The sequence below is a fragment of the Limanda limanda genome, chromosome 17, assembly GCF_963576545.1.
Source record: "Limanda limanda chromosome 17, fLimLim1.1, whole genome shotgun sequence".
Lineage (NCBI taxonomy): Eukaryota > Metazoa > Chordata > Actinopteri > Pleuronectiformes > Pleuronectidae > Limanda > Limanda limanda.
In genome coordinates, this window is record NC_083652.1 from 17498169 (window position 1) to 17520848 (window position 22680).

A 22680-nucleotide genomic window follows, 5' to 3' on the forward strand; every position below is an offset into this window, starting at 1 on the left:
TCTGCCCTTTATTGTTTGGCAAAACTAAATGAACGCGTCAACTTTCTACAGGAAGTGGGCTGGTGGACTTCAAACCAGGGTTCCATCAGTCAAAAGTGATGACAGCTGTCTGAGTGAAAATAGCGATTAATTATGCCTAATGTCGCTAATTTGCCTCATACCTATATTTATATCTATTGTAGGTGCTATATTGAAATTAATAATCTTCACTTAATTTGGCATTTGCATGACAGAAAAAAAACACAAATAATAATATTTTTATATAATTGTACATAAATTCAGTCAAATTTTTAAATCGAAAGATTTTTGTACTGACCCTTGACTGGGTCAAGGGTCAGTACCTTTTCTTTTTCCGCAACCTGAAAACCTATACAGTCTCCGCCTGCACCAAGGATATAGCACACCCTGGTGGTGGACACAGGAAGATCCAAATAGTGTGTTTCAAGGTTATGACAGTTAACTGATATTGAACCAAAACAAAACAAAAAGTTAATTAGTCTAACATTATTCTTAAAAAGTTGTTATTAAGCATTTTGTATGACTTCAACATCACCTCAAGTACTTTCTACAAGAAACATTGTTGGACTGAAACCAGGAGTCCCAATTCGTTCAATGCTTGACCTTTTATTTTACACGTAATTATGTCTCATTTAAATCCAGTAAGCCTTGACAAAATAAAACTCTTTGAAATTGCACTGAAACATCACAAAGACAGTTTGATTTCACTTTGTTGCCTTGCAAATCATTCTCTTAAAATAAAACTTGCACCGGAAAAGAAAGATTTTACCTTTTCTTTTTACCAAAGCAAATGATATGAAAACAATATAGAAATAACAAAAGTGTGAATCTGCAATGCGGCAAACAGCACGGAAGACAAACATTTACAGTATCCATTACTGGATAGAAATAATTGGCCAAAAATATACATGGCCATTTTTGATTCTTAATAGATCAACATTGTAGAGCAAGTCAAACCACTAATAAGCCACTGCATGACTAGATTCTGACTCCTTCTCTTATTCACAGTCAGGATAGTTTCACATTCGCTTGTATAAGTAGATGACTCTGTGGCAGGATGGACAGCGATGCTCCACATCTTTGCAGGAATCAATGCAGAACGGGATGCAGCAGCATAGAAAACATCTATGAAGAAAACAAAGGGAGTTAGGACTTAACGACCATTTTATCCCTACAACAATAACTTCTAAAACAGAATCTTTGGTATCTTCACTTTTTCTCAGCCTGAGTTGACACAATTTTAGATTATATTTGAATACGTCTCCCTTTTTTTTCCATCAGATATCATCCACTTGAAACTATGTGCAGCTAGTTTTAATCAAAACGATCACTTCTACCCAAAGATGGTGAGGACGCCACAGACGGCCCACGTCAGGAGGCCTGCTTGGTGCTCCGTGGTGGTGACCACAGTCTGGTGGCAATTAGGACACAGCATTTGTCCTGGGGCGTCCTGCAGTGCAGGTGTCATGATCACATGAGTGACTGAGGATGAGAAATGCAGAGCACGTTTAAATGAACACAAAAAAATGTACACTGCGTCCCTTTTCAAGACCAACTTCTGAACTGCTGTGTATGATCCAACGCATTACACACAACGCAAACAGTAGAAGTTCTGTTGTGTTTGTGTATTTGTTTTGTTCTTGTATTTAAACACATGCTTTTGCTTTATGCTGGGATCATTTCTGTTGGTACTCCACACTGCACTGACTCAGCAAGACCAGCAGAGGCTGCACAACAACTGTAGTTTGAACAGGGGATCGTTGTCTGAATGAGCGCTCTGTTTTTCCATCAGCTTTACTTTGTGAGGACTCTACTGAGTCATCCAACTGGGCCATATAGTGTTTTATACTGTGTGATTCAGATTGGGAAAATATTAGTTTGTCATGTGTGGAGTTCATTGGAAACAGACACCCTCAAAATGGGACTGTGCACATACAGAACACTGAACAATGGTTTGTTGTTGAGCTACAATTAGACTAATCTTCAGATCAGTTTGGCGGAAGCCGAGGATTTCACCCTCTGACTTCGCTGCACTAGTCTTTCTTGTTACAGATGTGAGTTCACACGTGTCCATGAACCTTTAATACAAGCATATGTGTCATAGACTGTATGATCAGGCATCTCCTCACCTGAGGTCATTGGGAGTGGAGCAGAAGGAGCATGTGGTCAGGAAAGAAAGGTTTACAACTGATATTTAGATGAATCCCCGATCAAAACATTATAGCAATTGCATATATCAACTACCATTTAACTTGCTAAACATAATAATAATATATAAAGCAGTATAGTAGTGTATATAAGTTGCTTACACACTATACAAACAGTTGAGGTTTTTTCAAATGTGTGAAATGAAGAAGGAAAAGTAACATCATCTTAAGCAGTGACCTCAGACACATACCTCCTTGATAAACAACAGGTGGAGGTGCACACGGTGAGAATCCCGGCTGAGGGTACATTTCTTGCGGATGTACCATACCCCCGTAGTTCATGGGTGGTCCAGGGTATGGTGGAGCTGAGACCTGTGGTGGGTATCCTTTCTCCATCCTCAGATTTCCTGACTGGATGAAAGTAAATTGTCAAATTCATTGTTAAATGAACAAGTATGAATTTATTCAATTCAATTCAATTCAATATATATTTTATGACATGTACAGGAAACACATTCTGCCTCAAAGTTCAAAGAATTTGTTAATTTGCGAAACCTCTCAGCAACGTCAAACATCACTAAACATTGTTGACACAATAGGTTGTAAATGTACACCAGTAACACTGTTGACAGCAGCAGGGTTAGCTCTGCTGTATCTGAATGTTCAACAATGATTTTATTGACTATTTCTATTAGATCAATCTAATGTATAATTGCCAGAACAAATACTTTCAGGAAAAGGTACTGACGGTATATGCTGTACATTAACTGACACTCACAATCACAGTGCATTTTAAAGTAAACACCTTTTGAGTTTGTATTATAACTGAAGGCTACCACAGGTTCTCTTTTCAGAACCATCAACATTTCTGAGGGATGTAAACTTTCACATGTCTCTTTTGTTCTTTCCAATCCACATACTTGTGAGCATTTATAGACAATAATGTATGTCGTACATTAAAGAGCTGTGGGTGATTCTGGATATGTGAAGTATTTAGGTATCTAAATGTATAAAATAGTTTATGTGGGTATTGTACTTTTTTGTTATATCACGTATTAATTCATTATAATAACTTTCCTTGAGTAAGCAGCATTTTGGTTGGTCAAGATGAGGCTCATTGAAACAGTTTTATTGTAAGTATTACTTTAATCCATGAAGGTATTGTCAAAGCACTGTTGTAGTTTTATTGCTACTTTAAGTCTTACTAAGGTTTCAAATTGATGGAGTGTAGTTAAATGTCATTATGTAGAAGTACAAAGTGAACTACATGCACTGATACTTCAACATTGAACTCAAGAACAATAACTTTAATGTTGAAGAAAAGTCGGTCTCGCTCTGCTTCCTTTGTGGGCAACAGAGCCCTGAAAGCACAATGTTCTGTGACAGGCTAACTAACTGGCCCAGTCAGTCCCTGTGTCTCGTCATCAAGCCATCCTAAATCCATTAGAGCAACATGAGCCACATGCATTTTCATTCACCACAGTATTTGTGCCTCGCCATGTTTTGTTTGAACAGTGAGGCTGGAAAATACAACGTCATGAATATCATAAGATATATTCTAAAGTACAAATTCTTTTGACATAAAAACATATATACATATATATATCCAGAACATCAAATAACAGTCCATCACAATATTGGTCAAACTGAAAAAGAATACAAAGAGTCCCCAAAGAGGTAAAGCGCAGGATAGAGATGATTATATTATACATAATATATAATATTAGTCTGTTCGTCTCTTGAGCAAAATCATTTGTTTGTGGGATTTTTTGTGTGTTTTTAATATAAGCAAAATGAAGCACAGACCAAGCAAGGGATGTAGAATTTATTTGTTATAGCAGGTGATGTATTAAATACTGGGAGTCAACATAAAGACGAGAGCTTTTGAATCACTCCTTTCCGGCAGCACGTGAAGGCACCATCACATCAGCTGAGTTGTTGACCAGATCACGTGATGACGTCACACCAAGCTAACGACGTAATGACAGAGCATTGTCTTGCAATTGTGCAAAGTCTCAATGACAGAAATTATAAAAGACTTTAGGACTTAATTTGTATGCATTTTTATTCCATATTTCATGCTTCAAGCTTGCCAAAGACAGAAAACATTGGCTGAATATTTCGTTATTCCCCTACAAATCGCCTACTGTGTTTTTGCCTCAGGAGTATTCATGTTTACTGGTCGTTGAGGTAGTCTTCTCCATACGTAACCATCTGTTTCAGTGCACACACTATCGCAGGGTTAATTTTGTCATTTGACTCAATTTCATCATTGTAGTTCTTCACAAGGAAGATGCAGTTCTTTGGAAGGCCCAGCAGCTGGTGGAATTGTTCAACCTAAGTCAAAGTAACGACATTTATGTTGATCAGTAATCGTACAGCGATGAACAAACATGACATTTATGCTGAAAAATGACATTGTGCAATAACTCCAAAATGTACCTTTTCCTTCAGGTACTTGCTCTTATAGATATTGCTTGTGTCCTTTTTAACCTCGGGACAGGCTTCATCAACTTTGGTGATAATAGCCAGTTGGGGAATTCCTGTCGATAAAGAAACCTGATCAGTATTTCAAACATTTGTGTTTTTGTATTTTGATTCATACAATCCACTAGTGACACTGTCAGTCCTCGCAGAGAAACAATTGTTTTGCACTCACCCAGTTCACTGGCTGCAAGTCTGACGTTTCTAATCTTCTTCACCATCTCATCACTTAACCTGGACACTGCGTCCGCAGGAACAACACCCACCAGAACGTGAACTTTGTCTTCCAAAGTGGGATCGGAGTTGTAGCCATCATCACCCCTCATCAGTACTTGGTCAGGGTTGAACTATATATCAATCAAAAACAATCAGATAATATTTAATGTAACTTAAAGTTTTTCTGTGTTTCACCTCATTTGTTCGTCTCGTGCACATTTACACATGCACGCTCATATTGTTAATGTGACACACATTCCGGACGTTGTTCACATTATTTAACTGATGTACATGTGGCTGCCATGTGCCCCAAACTCAGCAATTTGCCAATAGAAAAGTTTAATATTTGAAAAAGAATTGTAAGAACAATTTACTTTGTTTTATGAGACAGGAAATGTGCACATCACGCTGTCAAATTTCAATAATAATTTTGATAACTAAGATAAATATAAAACAAATAATGTTTTTTGTAAGTTAAAATTAGACTTTAAATAATGTCAAAGTTCATAGTGTTGTACCTTGTAACCGTCTTTCACGTGTCCTCTCAGGGCCAGTTTGAGGTCATTCACATTGATTCCACTGTCAAAATCTTGCTCAAGGCCCATGATGTCATTGAAAGCAAAAGAGTATTTGACCCCTGGACTTTTGGGAAATTTGAAGGTCTTGTACTGTAAGGCAGAAGGTGCAATTATTTACATCAATTAATCAAAGTAAATATCAGCAGTTGTCTGTGGGCCGATCAGGAATGTGTGGGGAGGCTAGAGAAAGGTGATTTGTATGAACATCCACTCGGGCATCAGATTAAAACTCTTGGCCTCTAGTTCACACATTTACCTGAAATGTGAAATGTAAATGTACTCAAATGATCAACATACAGATTTAGAAAGATTTAATGTTTCATTTCATTTATTTTGTGCTGACTAGAATTTATTGCTCTGAAACATAAAGACAACATTTGTACAAAACATTCAATATAAATCTTCCGTTTTGACATTTTAATATTAAGACAAGTTTCTCTGTATTTTCATCAGTGAACTACTATTGAAAATGAATTCCTGTGGTTTGCTACCCTCAATGGAGTTTTTTCCTTTCCTGTTGTTCATACCTGTTTGGTGTAGCTGCTCCCAGAGATTGCATCTGTATGAGCTCGACCAGCAGATCTGCCTCTTAAAACAGTGTCGACAGAGTTGATGAAGCTCGACTTTCCAGCACCAATTGGTCCATGAAGCAGAATCCTGAGATGTTTGACCTGTTCGTTTTCAGGCTGGTAGGATTTAACAAACTCAAGGTTGTCCTTGTACTTCCTGTAAATTACAGAAAATCTTAAACAATCAGAATAAAGTGCTGTAGTACTTTTATTAATGATTGCACAAGATTGCAGATGTGATCTTTTTTTTGTCACACACACAACAACGAGATGTTTAAGTCAAGTGTCGAGCAGCAGAAGCACAAATACTGAGGACACAATGGAAACACACTGACTGAATGTTAACTCATACTCACTCTGACACCTCCCTCCATGGCTGCTCTAAGAGTGGTGAAGGACGTGACACTGGAGGAGCTTTAGACTGACTTGATCCCATTGCTGTAAAGTAGGACATTCAGACTAGATGTTAATGCAGGAATTCACCTGAGTGGAGGAAGATGCATTCAGATCGTTTACTTAAAGGTCCAGTGTGTAAGATGGTGGTGAAAGGGATCTATTGGCAGAAACTGATTATAAAATAATCCTATTGATATTTTCACTTGTGTGCTTCATCTAAATTGTACAAATTATTGTTTTATTACCCTTGAAGGGGCATTTTAAATTTAAATACTTTAAATTGACATAAGGAGCAGGTCCTCTCTACGGAGGTAGCCATGTTTTTTACAATAGCCCAAACTGGACAAACTAAACTCATTACGAGTTTGAACCTGTGGTAACTGAAGGCTGCCACAGGTTTTCTTTCATGTTTGGAAGGGGAGGTAAGGGGTGTTCAGCTACAACATACAACTTCAGCACGAGATGTCACTACATTCTACACCCTGAACCTTTAAGCATCTGTCAATACTACAATACAAAATCAAATTTTATATGAGAAATAATTCTTGTCAAATTCCTATTGAACTACCAATTATCAGCAGCATATACTGGTTACGTGAGAAAAATGACCCAATGGGGTTTTGCTGTATATTCACTTGATGCAGGAAAGAAATTAGCTTTAGCTTGACAATCACAGTAATAGTAATAATAATAACTTGAATCATAACTTTATTTGTATAGCACTTCTATAAACAAGGTTACAAAGGGCTTCACAAAAATCGATGGCAAAATATAAATGAACTCAAATAAAAGGTTTTCCATTTAGTTCAATAGTAGTAACAGACAGTTGAAATCCTTACCTTTGCTTATGTGGCTCTGGACAGAGTGACTCTGGAACAAGGAGGAGAAAATGCTTTTATAGGCAACACTTTCAATTCCTTTTTCAGGTTCAGTCTGAAGTCAACAATGTGACCTGAACCAAATCTCAACCTTTTCTTTGTTCAGACACCCACTCACTCGCTGGCAGGGACCCAGGTCAAACCAAATCAAACCAAACTAATTAAAATGATCGTAACCCTATAGAGCGTCTGAAACTCAGAATCATAACTCTTAATCAATAATTTCCAGGTTGGATCTGGGACCTCATTTTGTCATTATAATATCTTTAAATAAATGTTGTGTAATTATATTCAAAATTGTCTGTTCTTCCACTGTTTTGATTTTCTTTGACTGTAGTGTGGCTTCTGTTTTAGGACCATGGACAGAAAGGTTAATTAAATAGGAGGTTGATAAACAGACAGAACATATATCATCATAAACAAAGTATTATTTATGGGTGTGTTTCAACATATTAGTCATTACACTAGACTGAAATAACACTTACACTTTAGGTTATAATAGCATGAGGAGAACTTACCCAATAGAGAAAAATAACTTGATCCTTGATGGACACTTAAATGTTTCCCCTTCAGTCCTTTCCTTTGAGTGTGTGGCTCTGGGCACTTCCTTTTATAGGACATGAGTTACTTTCTCTTTCATTCTCTCTCATGGTTTATCAGAAAGCACGTGACTTCAGATACTTTATTACTGGCTCACTGATCTCTGCCTGTTGGGTGGGACTTTGTTTTCTGTTTGAATATTTGTTAACTAGTAAAAACTCAGTGTCTAGTTTTTTGTGTTATTTGAGACCGTCATTACTGCCTGTAATGAAACAAAAGACATGTACCAATTGTTCACAATGCAGTAAAATTGTTAGAAAGCAACAATAATGAATGTATTCTATCATAATTTAAGGTGGGTCTTTTATTGATTATTTGCTAAATTAGATGATTATGGTTTTGATTAATGTTGCAATAGTAAATTGGGCCTTGTTCCCACTTGCTTTCTGCAGATGGAAAGCAGCTGGGAAGTGATGGGTCAGATGAGGAGATGGGGAAACAGCAAGGAGAGAATGAGGGAGACATTGTGCCACAGCCCAGGGAAAGAGCAAGCAGAACTTGTTTAAACAGCGAATATCTCTCCCATGTTTTGTTTAATCTCTAGAGTCTCAAATCAATACAGACTCCAGCAGCAGCATCAACAGCAACTTGTAGCTTTGTCGGCATATGAGCCTGTGTGTGTGTGTGTGTGTGGGTGTGTGTGTGTGTGTGCGTGTGTGTGTGGGTGTGTGTGTGATTTTAAGGTGCGCAAAATGAACCAATGGCAATTTGTAGTGAACAAAGCAGATTAATTTGATCTAAACCAAACATATGACAATACATTTGTACACACACTTTTGAGCATTTAATCAAATAGAAAATTGCACTTCTTAAATATGCTTTTTTATCACTTGATGCAATGATCGTTATGTCAAAGTAAGAAATCAGATTTAGCTTGACAGTCACAGCTGTAGTAAGAGACAGATGTAAGTCCTCATAAGCCTTATGAGGGAGAGACTCTGCAAACAATAACAGGAGAAATTGCTTGTATAGGAAACACTTTGTTAAGAAAGATCGAGATCTCACCGCTTAAAGCATGAGCTAAGAACATAAAGTAACATGTTTCCTTGTGTACACTTTCACTTTCTTTTTCCGCAACCGGAAAAACCTATGTACAGTCGATGCCTGCACCAAGGACATAGCACATCCTGGTGGTGGACACAGGAAGATCCAAATAGTGTGTTTCAAAGTTTTGACAGTCAACTGATAATGAACCAAAACAAAACAAAAAGTGAATTAGTCTTACAATAAAGTTATTATTAAAAAGTTGTTATTAAGCATTTTGTATTACTTCAACATCACCTTGTGTAGTTTTTGCATGTAACATTGTTGGACTGAAACCAGGAGTCCAAATTCTTTCAATGCTTGACCTTTTATTTTCCACGTCACTATGTCTCATTTAAAACCAGTTAGCCTTGACAAAAATAAAACTCTGTGAAAATGCACTGAAACATCACAAAGACAATTTTGATTTCATCTTGTTTCCTTGCAAATAATCCTCCTAAAATAACACTAGCACCAGAAAAGAAAGATATTACCTTTTCTTTTTACCAAAGCAAATGATATATAAAAAAAATATTGAAATAACAACAGTCTACATCTGCAATGCTGCAAACAGCACGGAAGCTAGCTTATCAACAAAGAGTTATAAGTCCTTTGTTTAAAAGACAAACATTTACAGTATCAATTACTGGATAGAAATAATTGGCTAAAAATATACATGGCCATTTTTGATTCTTAATAGATCAAAGTTGTATAGCAAGTCAAACGACTAATAAGCCACTGCATGAGTAGATTCTGAGTCCTTCTCTTATTCACAGTCAGGATAGTTTCACATTCGCTTGTATAAGTAGATGACTCTGTGGCAGGATGGACAGCGATGCTCCACATCTTTGCAGGAATCAATGCAGAACGGGATGCAGCAGCATAGGAAACATCTATGAGGAAAACAAAGGGAGTTAGGACTTAACGACCATTTCCTCCATACAACTAAAACTTCTTAAACAGAATCTTTGGTATCTTCAATTTTAGATTATATTTGAATACGTCTCCCTTTGTTTTCCATCAGATATCATCCACTTGAAACTATGTGCAGCTAGTTTTAATCAAAACGATCACTTCTACCCAAAGATGGATAGGACACTACAGACGGCCCACGTCAGGAGGCCTGCTTGGTGCTCCGTGGTGGTGACCACAGTCTGGGGGCAATTAGGAAACAGCATTTGTCCTGGGGCGTCCTGCAGTGCAGGTGTCACAATCACATGAGTGACTGAGGATGAGAAATGCACAGCACGTTGAAATGAACACAAAAAAATGTACACGGCGTCCCTTTTCAAGACCAACATCTGAACTGCTGTGTATGATCCAACTCATTACACACAACGCACACAGTAGAAGTTCTGTTGTGTTTGTGTATTTGTTTTGTTTTTGTATTTAAACACATGCTTTTGCTTTATGCTGGGATCATTTCTGTTGGTACTCCACACTGCACTGACTCAACAAGACCAGCAGAGGCTGCACAACAACTGTAATTTGAACAGGGGATCGTCGTCTGTATTAGCGCTGTTTTTCCATCAGTTTTACTTTGTGAGGACTCTGCTGAGTCATCCAACTCGGCCATATAGTGTTTTATACTGTGTGATTCAGATTTGGAAAATATTAATTTGTCATGTGTGGAGTCCATTGGAAAAAGACACCCTCAAAATGGGACTGTGCACATACAGAACACTGAACATTGGTTTGTTGTTGAGCTACAATTGGACTAATCTTCAGATCAGTTTGGTCGGAAGTCGAGGATTTCACCCTGCTGACTTCGCCTCATTGGTTTGTTTCGTCACAGATGTGAGTTCACACATGTCCATGAACCTTTAATACAAGCATATGTGTCATAGACTGTATGTAAAGAGATGAATGTGCATTCACATGTGCTGGGAAATGGACAGCCATCTGTACTGTGTTTTACATACGCACACATCTCCTCACCTGTGTATTTTGCTCAGTCTGCTCGTGGTGAACAGGCCCAGTCAGTCCCTGTGTCTCGTCATCAATCCATCCTAAATCCATTAGAGCAACATGAGCCACATGTGGTGGAATATATCATTTGAACTGGGTGTATGACTATGCCTCCCTCACACAAACTAATAACTTTAACAAATTAGCAACAGCATGGAAACGTTATATAGCATAAAATGTGTTCAATAAGCTTTTCTGTACCTACCTGTGACTTTCCACTAACAAGAAGGTCTCTTCTGGAGCTGCCTGGTCCAGACTGATGCAGGATGAACGAGAATAAAACTGAGAGAGTCCCGGCAGAAGACATTTATTGAGGACAGTACAGAAAAATAATTAGAGCATGATTGCCGCACTGATTGAAAACTAAGTACAGAAAGGGATATCTGTAAAGCTGTGTCTTCTCAGCAAATATTTACGTTCATTGCACAGAGTATATTCTTTATATTTGTACTTCATTACTTCCCACCACCAGGAACTCAATGATACATAATACAAAGCCCACAATAACATTATTATTAATCAAAGTGTATTGCAAGAACATCAAATAACAGTACATCACATAATTGGTCAAACTGAAAAAGAATACAAAGTGTCCCCAGAGAGGTAAAGCGCAGGATAGAAATGATTATATTATACATAATATTTAATATTTGTCTGTTCGTCTCTTGAGCAAAATCATTTGTTTGTGGGATTTTTTGTTGTGTTGTTGACCAGATCACGTGATGACATCACACCAAGCTAACAACGTAATGACAGAGCATTGTCCTGCTATTGTGCAAAGTCTCAATGAGAAAAATGATACAAAGACAGTAGGACCTCATTTATTACCTGAAAATGCATTGATTTATAGTTAATTTGTTCCAACTTAATTGATCAACAAATCCTTTGTGGTAAGGAGGCAGAATTGGGAATTAAACAGTTGAAGTTGAGTAACTTTGTTACAGATTTTTAATAAACAAGATTTTTATGGAAATTAATAAAAATGACCTTAAATGAATTAAAGATTATCTCAAGACAAAAAACTGCTGGATAATAAACATCTGCAATGTAATGTATATGTATATGTACTATTTCATATACATATACTGTAACTTCAATTTGATTTTATATAGCATCAAATCATAAGTAAGCAATAAAAATCCTTACAATTTCAATAGGGTCTCTCACCATTCGGTGCTCGGGCCCTAATTAAAGATTATGAAGTAAGATCAAGACCTTAGGAACTATAGAGAAACCCAACGTTGCCACTGTAACTGTGTAACTTTAGTGTAACTAAACATGTTGCGTATTTATTCATATGATTATTTCTTTGACTTTTTTTATTTATATGTCTGTACTTTCGCATGCAGAGTGTAGGACGCATTATTTGAACTTTATATGCAAACCATGATTTATGCTTCAATCGTCTAGTTGCAGTAGGGGATTTGTTAATTTTTACATGCAGGGGGTTGATGTTGAATAGTGCATGCAAGACAATAAAAATTTGTTGAATATTTCCTTATTCCCCTATAAATCACCTACTGTGTTTTTGCCTCAGGGGAATTCATGTTCCTGGTCTTTGAGGAAGTCTTCTCCATACCAAAGCATCCGTTTCAGTGCGCAGAGTATTGCAGGGTTAATGTTGTCATTTGACTCCTGATTGTTGTTCTGCACAAGGAAGATGCAGTTCAGTGGAAGGCCCAGCAGCTGGTGGAATCTTTCAACCTAAGTCAAAGTAACAACATTTATGTTGATCAGTAATCGTACAGCGATGAACAAACATGACATTTATGGTGAAAAATGACATTGTGCAATAACTCCAAAATGTACCTGTTCCTTCAGGTACTTGCTCTTATAGATATTGCTTGTGTCCTTTTTAACCTCGGGACAGGCTTCATCAACTTTGGTGATAATAGCCAGCTGGGGAATTCCTGTTGATAAAGAAACTTGATCAGTATCTGAAACATTGGTTTACTAGTATTTTAATTCATACATCCAATGTGACACTATTAGTCCACGCAGAGAAACAATTTTTGTGCACTCACCCAGTTCACTGGCTGCAAGTCTGACCTCTCTTATCTTCTTCACCGTCTCATCACTTAACCTAGACAATGCGTCCGCAGGAACAACACACACCATAACGTGAACTTTGTCCTCCAAAGTAGGATAGGACTTGTAGCCATCATCACCCTCCATTAGTACTTTTTTAGGGTTGAACTAGAAATGAATCAAATAAAATCAGATAATATTTAATGTTACTTAAAGTTTCCCTGTGTTTGACATCATTTGTTTGTCTCTTGCACATTTACACCTGCTGGCTCATATTGTTAATGTGACACACATTCCTGACATTGTTCACAAGATTTAACTGATGTACATGTGGCTGCCATGTGCCTCAAACTCAGCAATTTGCCAATAGAAAATTTTAATATTTGAAAAAGAAATGAAAGAACAATTCACTTTGTTTAATGAGACAGGGAATGTGCGCATCACTTTTGTCAAATTTCAATAATAATTTGATAACTAAGATAAATATAAAACCAAAACTGTTTTTTTTGGTTAAAATTAGACAAAGTTCACAGTGTTGCACCTTGTAACCTTCTTTCACGTGTCCTCTCAGGGCCATTTTGACGTCTTCCACAAGGACTCCACCGTTATCATCTTGCTCAAAGCCCATGATGTCATTGAAAACAAAAGAGTAAGAGGCCCCTGAAATTTTGTGTAATTCGAAGGTCCGGTACTGTAAGGCAGAAGGTGCAATTATTTACATAAATGAATCAAAGTAAATATCAGCAGTTGTCTGTGGTCCGATCAACCTTAAATTTAAAGCTAAAAGGAGTAAAAAACATTAAGGACTCAGATGATCAACAGACAGATTTAGAAAGATTTAATACTTCATTTCATTTAGCTTGTGCTGACTAGAATTTATTGCTATGAAACATAAAAACAACATTTGTACAAAACATTTGATAGAAAGCTGCTGTTTTGACATTTTAATATTAGTAGTAGTTTCTCTGTATTTTCATCAGTGAGCTACTATTGAAAATTAATTCCTGTGGTTTGTTGCCCTCACTGGAGTTTTATCCTTTCCTGTTGTTCATACCTGTTTGGTGTAGCTGGTCCCAGAGGTGGAATCTGTCAGAGCTCGACCGGCAGGTCTGCCTTTTAAAACGCTGTCGACAGAGTTGATGAAGCTCGACTTTCCAGCACCAACTGGTCCATGCAGCAGAATCCTGAGATGTTTGACCTGTTTGTTTACAGGCTGGTAAGAATTCACAAACACAAGATTGCTCTGGTACTCCCTGTATATTACAGAAAATAAAAAACAATCAAAATAAAGTACTGTATTACTTTTATTAATGATTCCACAACATTGCAATTGTGATCTTTTTTTGTAACACACACAACGAAAACACAATGGAAACACACTGACTGAATGTTAGATCATACTCACTCTGACACCTTCCTCCATGGCTGCTCTAAGAGTGGTGAAGGAGGTGACACTGGAGGAGCTTTAGACTGACTTGATCCCATTGCTGTAAAGTAGGACATTCAGACTTCATGTTAATGCAGGAATTCACCAAAGTGGAGGAATATGCAGATTGTAACTTAAAGGCACAGTGTGCAAGATGATAGTGAAAGGGATATATTGGCAGAAACAGATTATAAAATAATCCTATTGATGTTTTCACTTGTGTGCATCATATAAATTGTCCAAATGATTGCTTCTTTACCCTTGAAAGGGCCTTCTATATTTAAATACTTTAAATTTACATAAGGAGTTGGTCTCCTCTACGGAAAAAGCCATGTTTTTTACAATAGCCCAGACTGGACAAACTAAACTCCTTTTGAGTTTGAAACTGTGGTAACTAAAGGCTGCCACAGGTTTTCTTTCATGTCGAAAGAGGAGGTAACGGGTGTTCAGCTGCAAAATGCAAGTTCACCACTAGATGTCACTACATTCTACACCCTGAACCTTTAAGCATAATTGCCAATACAACAACACAAAATCTAATTTTATATGAATAAGAATTCTTCTTGTCAAATTCCTATTGAACTACTTATTTCCAGCAGCATATACTGGTTACGTGATAAAAATGACCCCATGGGGTTTTGCTGTTTATTGACTTGATGAAGTAAATAAATTAGCTTTAGCTTGACAGTCACAGTCACAGTAATAATAATAACTTTAATCATAACTTTAGCACTTACATAAACAAGGTTACAAAGTGTATCACAAAAAATCCATGGCAAAAAATGAATGAACTAAAATAAAAGGTATTCCATTCAGCTCAATAGTAGTAACAGACAGTTGAAGTCCTTACCTTTGCTTATGTGGCTCTGGACAGAGTGACTCTGGAACAAGGAGGAGAAGATTATTTTATAGGCAACACTTTCAATTCCTTTTTCAGGTTCAGTCTGAAGTCAACAATGTGACCTGAACCAAATCTCAACCTTTTCTTTGTTCAGACACCCACTCACTCGCTGGCAGGGACCCAGGTCAAACCAAATCAAACCAAACTAATTAAAATGATCGTAACCCTATAGAGCGTCTGAAACTCAGAATCATAACTCTTAATCAATAATTTCCAGGTTGGATCTGGCACCTCATTTTGTCATTATAATATCTTTAAATAAATGTTGTGTAATTATATTCAAAATTGTCTGTTCTTCCACTGTTTTGATTTTCTTTGACTGTAGTGTGGCTTCTGTTTTAGGACCATGGACAGAAAGGTTAATTAAAGAGGAGGTTGATAAACAGACAGAACATATATCATCATAAACAAAGTATTATTTATGGGTGTGTTTCAACATATTAATCATTACACTAGACTGAAATAACACTTAACGTTATAATAGCATGAGGAGAACTTACCCAATAGAAAAAATGAACTTGATCCTTTATACTAACTTAAATGTTTCCCCTTCAGTCCCTTCCTTTGAGTTTGTGGCTCTGGACAATTCCTTTTATAGGAAATGAGCAACTTTCATTTTCTTTCTCTTACATGGTTTAAAGCACGTGACATCAGATACTTTAATGATGACTCACTGGCCTCTGAATGGTGGGTGGGTCTTTGTTTTTCGGTTTGGATATTAGACAACTATTAAAAACTCGGTGTCTAGTTTTTTCTCTCATTTGAGACTTTCATTACTGCCTGTAATGAAAGACAAGACATGTACCAGGTTTTCAAAATGCAGTGTGTGTGTGTGTGTGTGTGTGTGTGTGTGTGTGTGTGTGTGTGTGTGTGTGTGTGTGTGTGTGTGTGTGTGTGTGTGTGTGTGTGTGTGTGTGTGTGTGTGTGTGTGTGTGTGTGTGTGTGTGTGTGTGTATGAGTGTGTTTGTGTGTGTGTGTTTCTAAGGTGTGCAAAATGAACCAAAGGCATTTAGAGGTGAACAGAGCAGATAAACCTGATCTAAACCAAACATATGAGGATACATTTGTATACACCCTTTTGAGAATTTAATCAAGTAGTAAATTACACTTACGAGAAAAACACATAACAAAAGGCTGCAGTGAAAAGGGGAGAAGAACAGGAAGAGAGGGGACTTTCCTTAGAATATAATTACATTTGTTCTATACCAGAGATGAGTTCAGTACCATCTAATGGGGATATCTGACTGTCTGAACTGTTGACAGCTTATCCGAATCAAATAATTATTATGTTTGGTTAAAGCCAAGTATTCTTTCCGTTTAAGTGAATATTTTTTGTATAAATATGAGGGCTGTACAACAATTAAAATTTTGAATCAGATTAATCAAAGGGTAGCTGTGACTATTCGCGATAAATCACCATTTCTAAATGCCCGAAAAATCCCCATTTTCTATGTATGTTGTTACGGGGATAGAAAAATAAATGACAAAAGCTGGAAATATACATTTAACTTAATTTTTTATTGATAAGTCCAAATGATAATTATTAAGATTGAAAAATGTAATATAATTAAACTAAAAGATGTTTAAATGTAGCCTCATAAACTCTGGAGAGAATCAAACAAACAATAAGTTACTTCATGTACTCATCAGGTCCTGATAACTAGTGATGAGTGTTTATTAGTTCCAGTGAGAGCAGAGGGAGGAGAAAACAGAAACTCCAGCTTGGTACAAACCAGCTGCAGCTTCTGCTCTGATGATGACACAGCTGGTCACTGAGCAGCTGAGACCAGAGAAACTCTGTGTTTGACTTTTCAGAATCAGAATCAGAATCAGAATTCTTTTATTTGCCAGGTATGTTTGCACATATAGGAAATTGACTTGGTGTCGTTGGTGCACTGAACATAAAAACAACAATATAAGAAAAAACAACAATATATAAGAAATAGAATAATATAAAATAAAATAGAATAAAGTAGAATAAAGTATATACATATATACAGTAACAGAGTAAAAGAGTTATGGGCACGTGCTGTGCGAAGGTGCAGAGATTGGTGATAGTGCCAGTAATATATAAGTTATAAATTATAAATTATGTGCAGGGGGGGGGGGGGGCTGGTGGGGTAGAGTCAGTGTGGTGCAGGGGGCTTGTTTGTGAGCCCCACTGCCACGGGGAAAAAACTGTTCAGATGGCGAGACGTTTTGGTCCTGATAGCCCGGAACCTTTTTCCGGAGGGAAGTCTCTGGAACAGGTGGTGACCGGGATGTGAAGGATCAGCAATGATCTTGCCTGCTCTCTTACTGGTCCTGGAGTGGAACAGATGTAGGAGAGCCGGCAGGTCACAGCCGATGACCTTCTCAGCTGACCTTATGATCCGCTGCAGTCTGCCCTTGTCCTTGGCAGTGGAGGCAGCGAACCAGACGGTAATGGATGAGGTGAGGATGGACTCAATGATGGCTGTGTAGAACTCAACCATCACTTTCCGCGGCATGTTGAATTTCCTCAGTTGCCGCAGGAAGAACATCCTCTGCTGGGCCTTTTTGACGATGGAGGTGATGTTCTCCGCCCACCTGAGGTCCTGTGCTATGATGGTCCCCAGGAATCTGAAGGACTCCACTGTTTTAACTGGGGAGTCGCACAGGCTGAGGGGGGCGGTTTCGGCTGGGCTTCTCCTGAAGTCTGCTACCATCTCTACAGTTTTTAAAGCGTTCAGCTCCAGGTGGTTCTGGCTGCACCAGGAAGCCAGGCTGTTAACTTCCTCTCTGTAGGCGGCTTCGTCCCCATTGTTGATTAATCCGATGAGGGTCGTGTCGTCAGCAAACTTCAGGAGTTTGACAGAGGGATGGCTGGAGGTGCAGTTGTTGGTGTAGAGGGAGAAGAGAAGAGGGGAGAGCACACAACCTTGTGGGGCTCCAGTGCTGATGGTCCGGGACTCAGAGACAAGCTTGCCCAGCCTCACGCGCTGCTTCCTGTCAGTCAGGAAGTTAGAGATCCACCTGCAGGTGGGCTCAGGCACGCTCAGCTGTGTCAGCTTGTCACGGAGAAGAGCTGGGGCGATGGTGTTGAATGCGGAGCTGAAGTCCACAAACAGGATCCTGGCGTAGGTGCTGGGGGAGTCGAGGTGCTGGAGGATGAAGTGGAGTCCCATGTTGACTGCGTCGTCTACGGACCTGTTGGCTCTGTAGGCAAACTGCAGTGGGTCGAGGAGGTGGTTGGTTATGGTCTTGAGGTGGGTCAGCACCAGGCGCTCAAAGGTCTTCATTACTACAGAGGTCAGGGCGACAGGTCTGTAGTCATTAAGGCCTGTGATCCTCTGCTTCTTGGGAACAGGGATGATGGTGGATGTTTTGAGGCAGGCGGGTACAACACATTCAGCCAGTGAGGTGTTGAAGATGTCCGTGAACACTGGCGAAAGCTGGTCTGCACAGTGCCTCAGTGTGGAGGGGGAGACAGCGTCGGGTCCAGGTGCCTTGCGGGGGTTCAGTTTCTTTAGAAGCTTGTTTACATCTCTCTCCTGAATTGAGAGAGGTGTGATGGGGGGAGGGGGGTTGAGTCTTTGTCCAGGCTGGGGTGAAGAGGTGTAATAGCTATGTGGGGGGGCTGGGAGACTGGGTTAGAACTGGTCCATTGTCTTTCAAATCTACAGTAAAAGTCATTCAGTTCGTTTGCAAGTTTCAGGTCTTCCACAGAGTGGGGGGATTTGGTTTTGCAGCCGGTGATCACCCGCAGCCCCTTCCAGACTGACGAGGAGTCGTTGGCTGCAAACTGTTGTTCCAGCTTCTATAAAGTCACTGACTGGCTGCTTAACGTGAAAACGCTCTGATTTCACTGCGTGTGTCGCTATGAGTGACTGACCGGGGTCGGATATGGGGACAGAGAGCGGGTCATACTGCGTTACTTCCACAAATTAATCATCCCTCGTTAACGTGTAAATTTGACAGCCCTGATGAATATTAAATATTTTATTTAAGTAAGAATTCCTCTGTCAAATTCCTATTGAACAACACCAGCTGCATATACAGTATATATTTAAAGTCATCAGTATTAGCTTTAGAGTTTGAGCGAGTATGAGAGAAGGGTCTTGGTCAGTTCTTCTACACAACAGGTTGAAGACCCCTCCTCAGCCTACAAGCAAAAGAACGGAGAAAGCAGACACTTCTCAACTAAGAGGAAGTTTCTACAGAGAAATTCTATGACTTGGAAAATGCGCACTGAGGAGAAATTCTATAAAATGGAGAAAAAAACAATGAGAGTGTGGATTGAATTGAGTTCTGAAGAAACGCTGCATCTGGCCTGCCAACATGGGAAGATTTTTGGACTTTGTTCTGACCCTGTACACTGGGATCTACAACTTTCACTTTCTTTTTCAGGTAACGCAGCCTGAAAAACCTGTACGGAGTCTATGCCTGCACAACCAACCCCTGAGAGGTATTCATGTTTCCAGGTCGTTGAGTAAGTACAATGGTCTACTCCATACAAAAGCATCTGTTTCAGTGCACACAGTATCGCAGCGTTCAATTTGCTCTTATAGATATTGCTTGTGTCCTCTGCGACCTTGGCACAATCTACTTCAACTTTGGTAAGAATAGCCAGTTGGGGAATTCCTGTCGATAAAGAAAGTTGATCAGTATTTCAAACATTTGTGTTCTGGTATTTTGACTCATACAATCCAATTTGACACTATCAGTCCACGCAGAGAAACAATTGTTGTGCACTCACCCAGTTCACTGGCTGCCAGTCTGGCCTTTCTAATCTGCTTCACCATCTGATCCCTTAACCTAGACACTGTGTCTGCAGGAACAACACACACCAGAACGTGAACTTTGTCTTCCAAAGTGGGATCGGTGTTGTAGCCATCATCACCCTCCATCTTCTTGGTCAGGGTTGAACTAGAAATCAATCAAACACAATCAGATAATGTTTAATATAACGTAAAGTTTTTCTGTGTTTCACCTCATTTGTTCGTCTCGTGCACATTTACACATGCACGCTCATATTGTTAATGTGACACACATTCCTGACATTGTTCACAAGATTTAACTGAGTTACCTGTGGCTGCCATGTGCCCCAAACTCAGCAATTTGACAATAAAAATGTTTGATATTTGAAAAAGAAATGTGAGAAAAATTAATTTAGCTTTTTGAAACAATAAATATGCACATCACCTTTTTCAAATTTCAATAAAAAATTTGATATCTAATACAAATATATATCAAATATTGTCTTTTTGGTTAAAATTAGACTTTAATTAATGTCAAGGTTCACAGTGTTGTACCTTGTAACATTCTTTCACGTGTCCTCTCAGGGCCAGTTTGACATCTTTCACAGGGACTCCACTGTCAGAATCCTTTTCAAAGCCCATGATGTCATTGAAAACAAAATTAGATGGCCTTTGGGCTTTTGTGAAATTTGAAAGTCCGGTACTGTAGGGCAGAAGGTGCAATTATTTACATCAATGAATCAAAGTAAATATCAGCAGTTGTCTGTGGGCCGATCAGGAATGTGTTGGGATGCTGGAGAAACTGCCTGAGAATCCAAGGAAACTTGAACTTGGTGAGGTCATGTGATTTGTATCAAGTTCAAGAACTAGTTAAGTTGAAATGGGGGCAAAGTTATAAGGAGTAAAAAAAGACTAAGTACTCAGATGATTAACAGACAGTTTTAGAAAGATGTAATGTTTAATTTCATTTATTTTGTGCTGATTAGAATTCATTACTCTGAAACATAAAGACCACATTTGTACAAAACATTTGATAGAAAGCTGCTGTTTTGACATTTTAACATTAGTATAAGTTACTCTGTATTTTCATCAGTGAACTACTGTTGAACTCCTCAGACGAGTTGTATCCTTTCCTGTTGTTCATACCTTTCTGGTGTAGCTGCTCCCAGAGATTGCATCTGTCGCAGCTCGACCGGCAGATCTGCATTTTAAAACGCTGTCTACAGAGTTGATGAAGCTCGACTTTCCAGCACCAACTGGTCCATGAAGCAGAATCCTGAGATGTTTGACCTGTTTGTTTTCAGGTTGGTAAGATTTCACAAACTCAAAATTGCTCTGGTACTCCCTGTAAATTACAGTAAATATAAAACATTCAGAATAAAGTGCTGTACTACTTTTATTAATAATTACCCAACATTGCAATAGTGATCTTTTTTTGTCACACACAACAACAAGCTGTTTAAGTCATGTGTTGAGCAGCAGAAGCACAAACATTGAGGGCACAATGGAAACACACTGACTGAATTTTAGATCATACTCACGCTGACACCTCCCTCCATAAGGTCCCGTGTTTAAGATGATGGTGAAAGGGATCTATTGGCAGAAAAGGAATATAAAACAATCCGATTGATGTTTTCTCGAGTGCATTTCATCTAAATTGTACAAATTATTTGTTCTTTGCCTTTATAAGAATAAGAATAAGAATTCCTTCATTAGTCCCGCAATGGGAACATTTGCAATTCACTGCTTGGTAAAAGAATATAAAGAAGTATATAGAAATAATGTAATGTAATGTGATGTAATTACACTGGTATATACAGTGTAAAGTAATATATTATGTGAGCGAATATGTGCAGTGAATGTATTGCACAGACAAGTGAATATAGTACAGTGAATATTACACAGTTGAGAAGTCTTAAAGTGGCAGTCCATCATGGTGATGCATGTAGTTTACTGGGAACATAACTGGTTGTACAGTCTGACTGCTGCAGGAAGGAACGATCTGTGATACCTCTCCTTCAGACACTTAGGGTGGATCCGTCTTGTGCTGAAGGAGCTGCCCAGTGCTGTGATGGTGTCCTGCAGGGGGTGGGACGTGTTGTTCATGAGAGAAGAAGGCTTCTCCATCATCCTCCTCTGTCCCACCATCTCCACTAGGACAAGTGGGTATCCAAGGACCAAGCTGGCCCTCCTAATCAGTCTATCCAGTCTCTTCCTGAGAGACGGAGGCCGGCCTGTTTGTTACAGTAGCCAAGACACCTTGTGAGTTTTTATGACAACTGATGGCCACCACAGGTTTTCTTTCATGTTTGGAAGGGGAGGGTTGAGTGAGGGATGTTTAGCCGCAACATGCAACTTCAACACTAGATGTCATTACATTCTACACAACTGCCAATACAACAATACAAAATCAAATTTGATTTGAGTAAGAATTCTACTGTCATATTCCTATTGAACTACTTATTAACAGCAGCATATGTTGCATTTTTTTCAATGCAGTATATGCACAAGACATGTACCAATTGTTCACAATACAGTTACATTTTTAGACAACAACAATAATTAATGTATTCTATCATAACTTAAGGTGCGTCTGTTATTGATTTGTTGGAAAAGTAGATGATTATGGTTTTGATTAATGCTGCGATAGTAAATTGGGCCTTGTTCCAACTTGCTGTCTGCACATGGAAAGCAGCTGATAAGTGATGGGTCGGATGAGGAGATGGGGAA

The 22680-nt window shown here is 38.6% G+C and overlaps 3 protein-coding genes across 4 annotated transcripts in view; all 3 read right to left on the reverse strand.

The window, feature by feature from the left end:
* The window catches only part of LOC133022669 (interferon-induced protein 44-like), a 45799-nt gene extending 37911 nt beyond the window's left edge, over positions 1-7888 (reverse strand). Inside the window, exons 1-8 of one of the 2 annotated variants that reach the window (XM_061089527.1) lie at positions 7805-7888; positions 7248-7278; positions 6369-6450; positions 5971-6169; positions 5384-5533; positions 4825-4996; positions 4608-4708; positions 3976-4502 (exon numbers count right to left, since the gene is read on the reverse strand). In XM_061089527.1, the coding sequence (XP_060945510.1) occupies positions 4341-4502; positions 4608-4708; positions 4825-4996; positions 5384-5533; positions 5971-6169; positions 6369-6448 (864 nt within the window). In that variant the 5' untranslated portion in view covers positions 6449-6450; positions 7248-7278; positions 7805-7888 and the 3' untranslated portion in view covers positions 3976-4340. Of the gene's footprint in view, positions 1-3975; positions 4503-4607; positions 4709-4824; positions 4997-5383; positions 5534-5970; positions 6170-6368; positions 6451-7247; positions 7279-7804 lie in introns of those variants that run through there. The other variant, XM_061089525.1, reaches the window with a different exon arrangement.
* On the reverse strand, positions 1002-2561 carry LOC133022670 (cell death-inducing p53-target protein 1 homolog). The gene is made up of 4 exons (XM_061089528.1): positions 2414-2561; positions 2148-2186; positions 1356-1500; positions 1002-1143 (listed from the first exon to the last, which is right to left on the reverse strand). The coding sequence occupies exons 1-4, from the start codon at positions 2559-2561 to the stop codon at positions 1038-1040; spliced, it is 438 nt and encodes a 145-aa protein (XP_060945511.1). The 3' UTR covers positions 1002-1037.
* A 4347-nt stretch (positions 7889-12235) lies between the features above and the next one.
* LOC133023691 (interferon-induced protein 44-like) lies at positions 12236-22098 on the reverse strand. Its single transcript, XM_061090762.1, has 12 exons — positions 21962-22098; positions 20506-20653; positions 20094-20119; positions 19950-19983; positions 17459-17470; positions 15182-15212; positions 14311-14392; positions 13960-14158; positions 13447-13596; positions 12902-13073; positions 12687-12787; positions 12236-12581 (listed from the first exon to the last, which is right to left on the reverse strand). Exons 1-12 carry the CDS (start codon positions 22096-22098, stop codon positions 12411-12413), a joined length of 1263 nt encoding a protein of 420 aa, XP_060946745.1. The 3' UTR covers positions 12236-12410.
* Between the last annotated feature and the right edge of the window lie 582 nt (positions 22099-22680).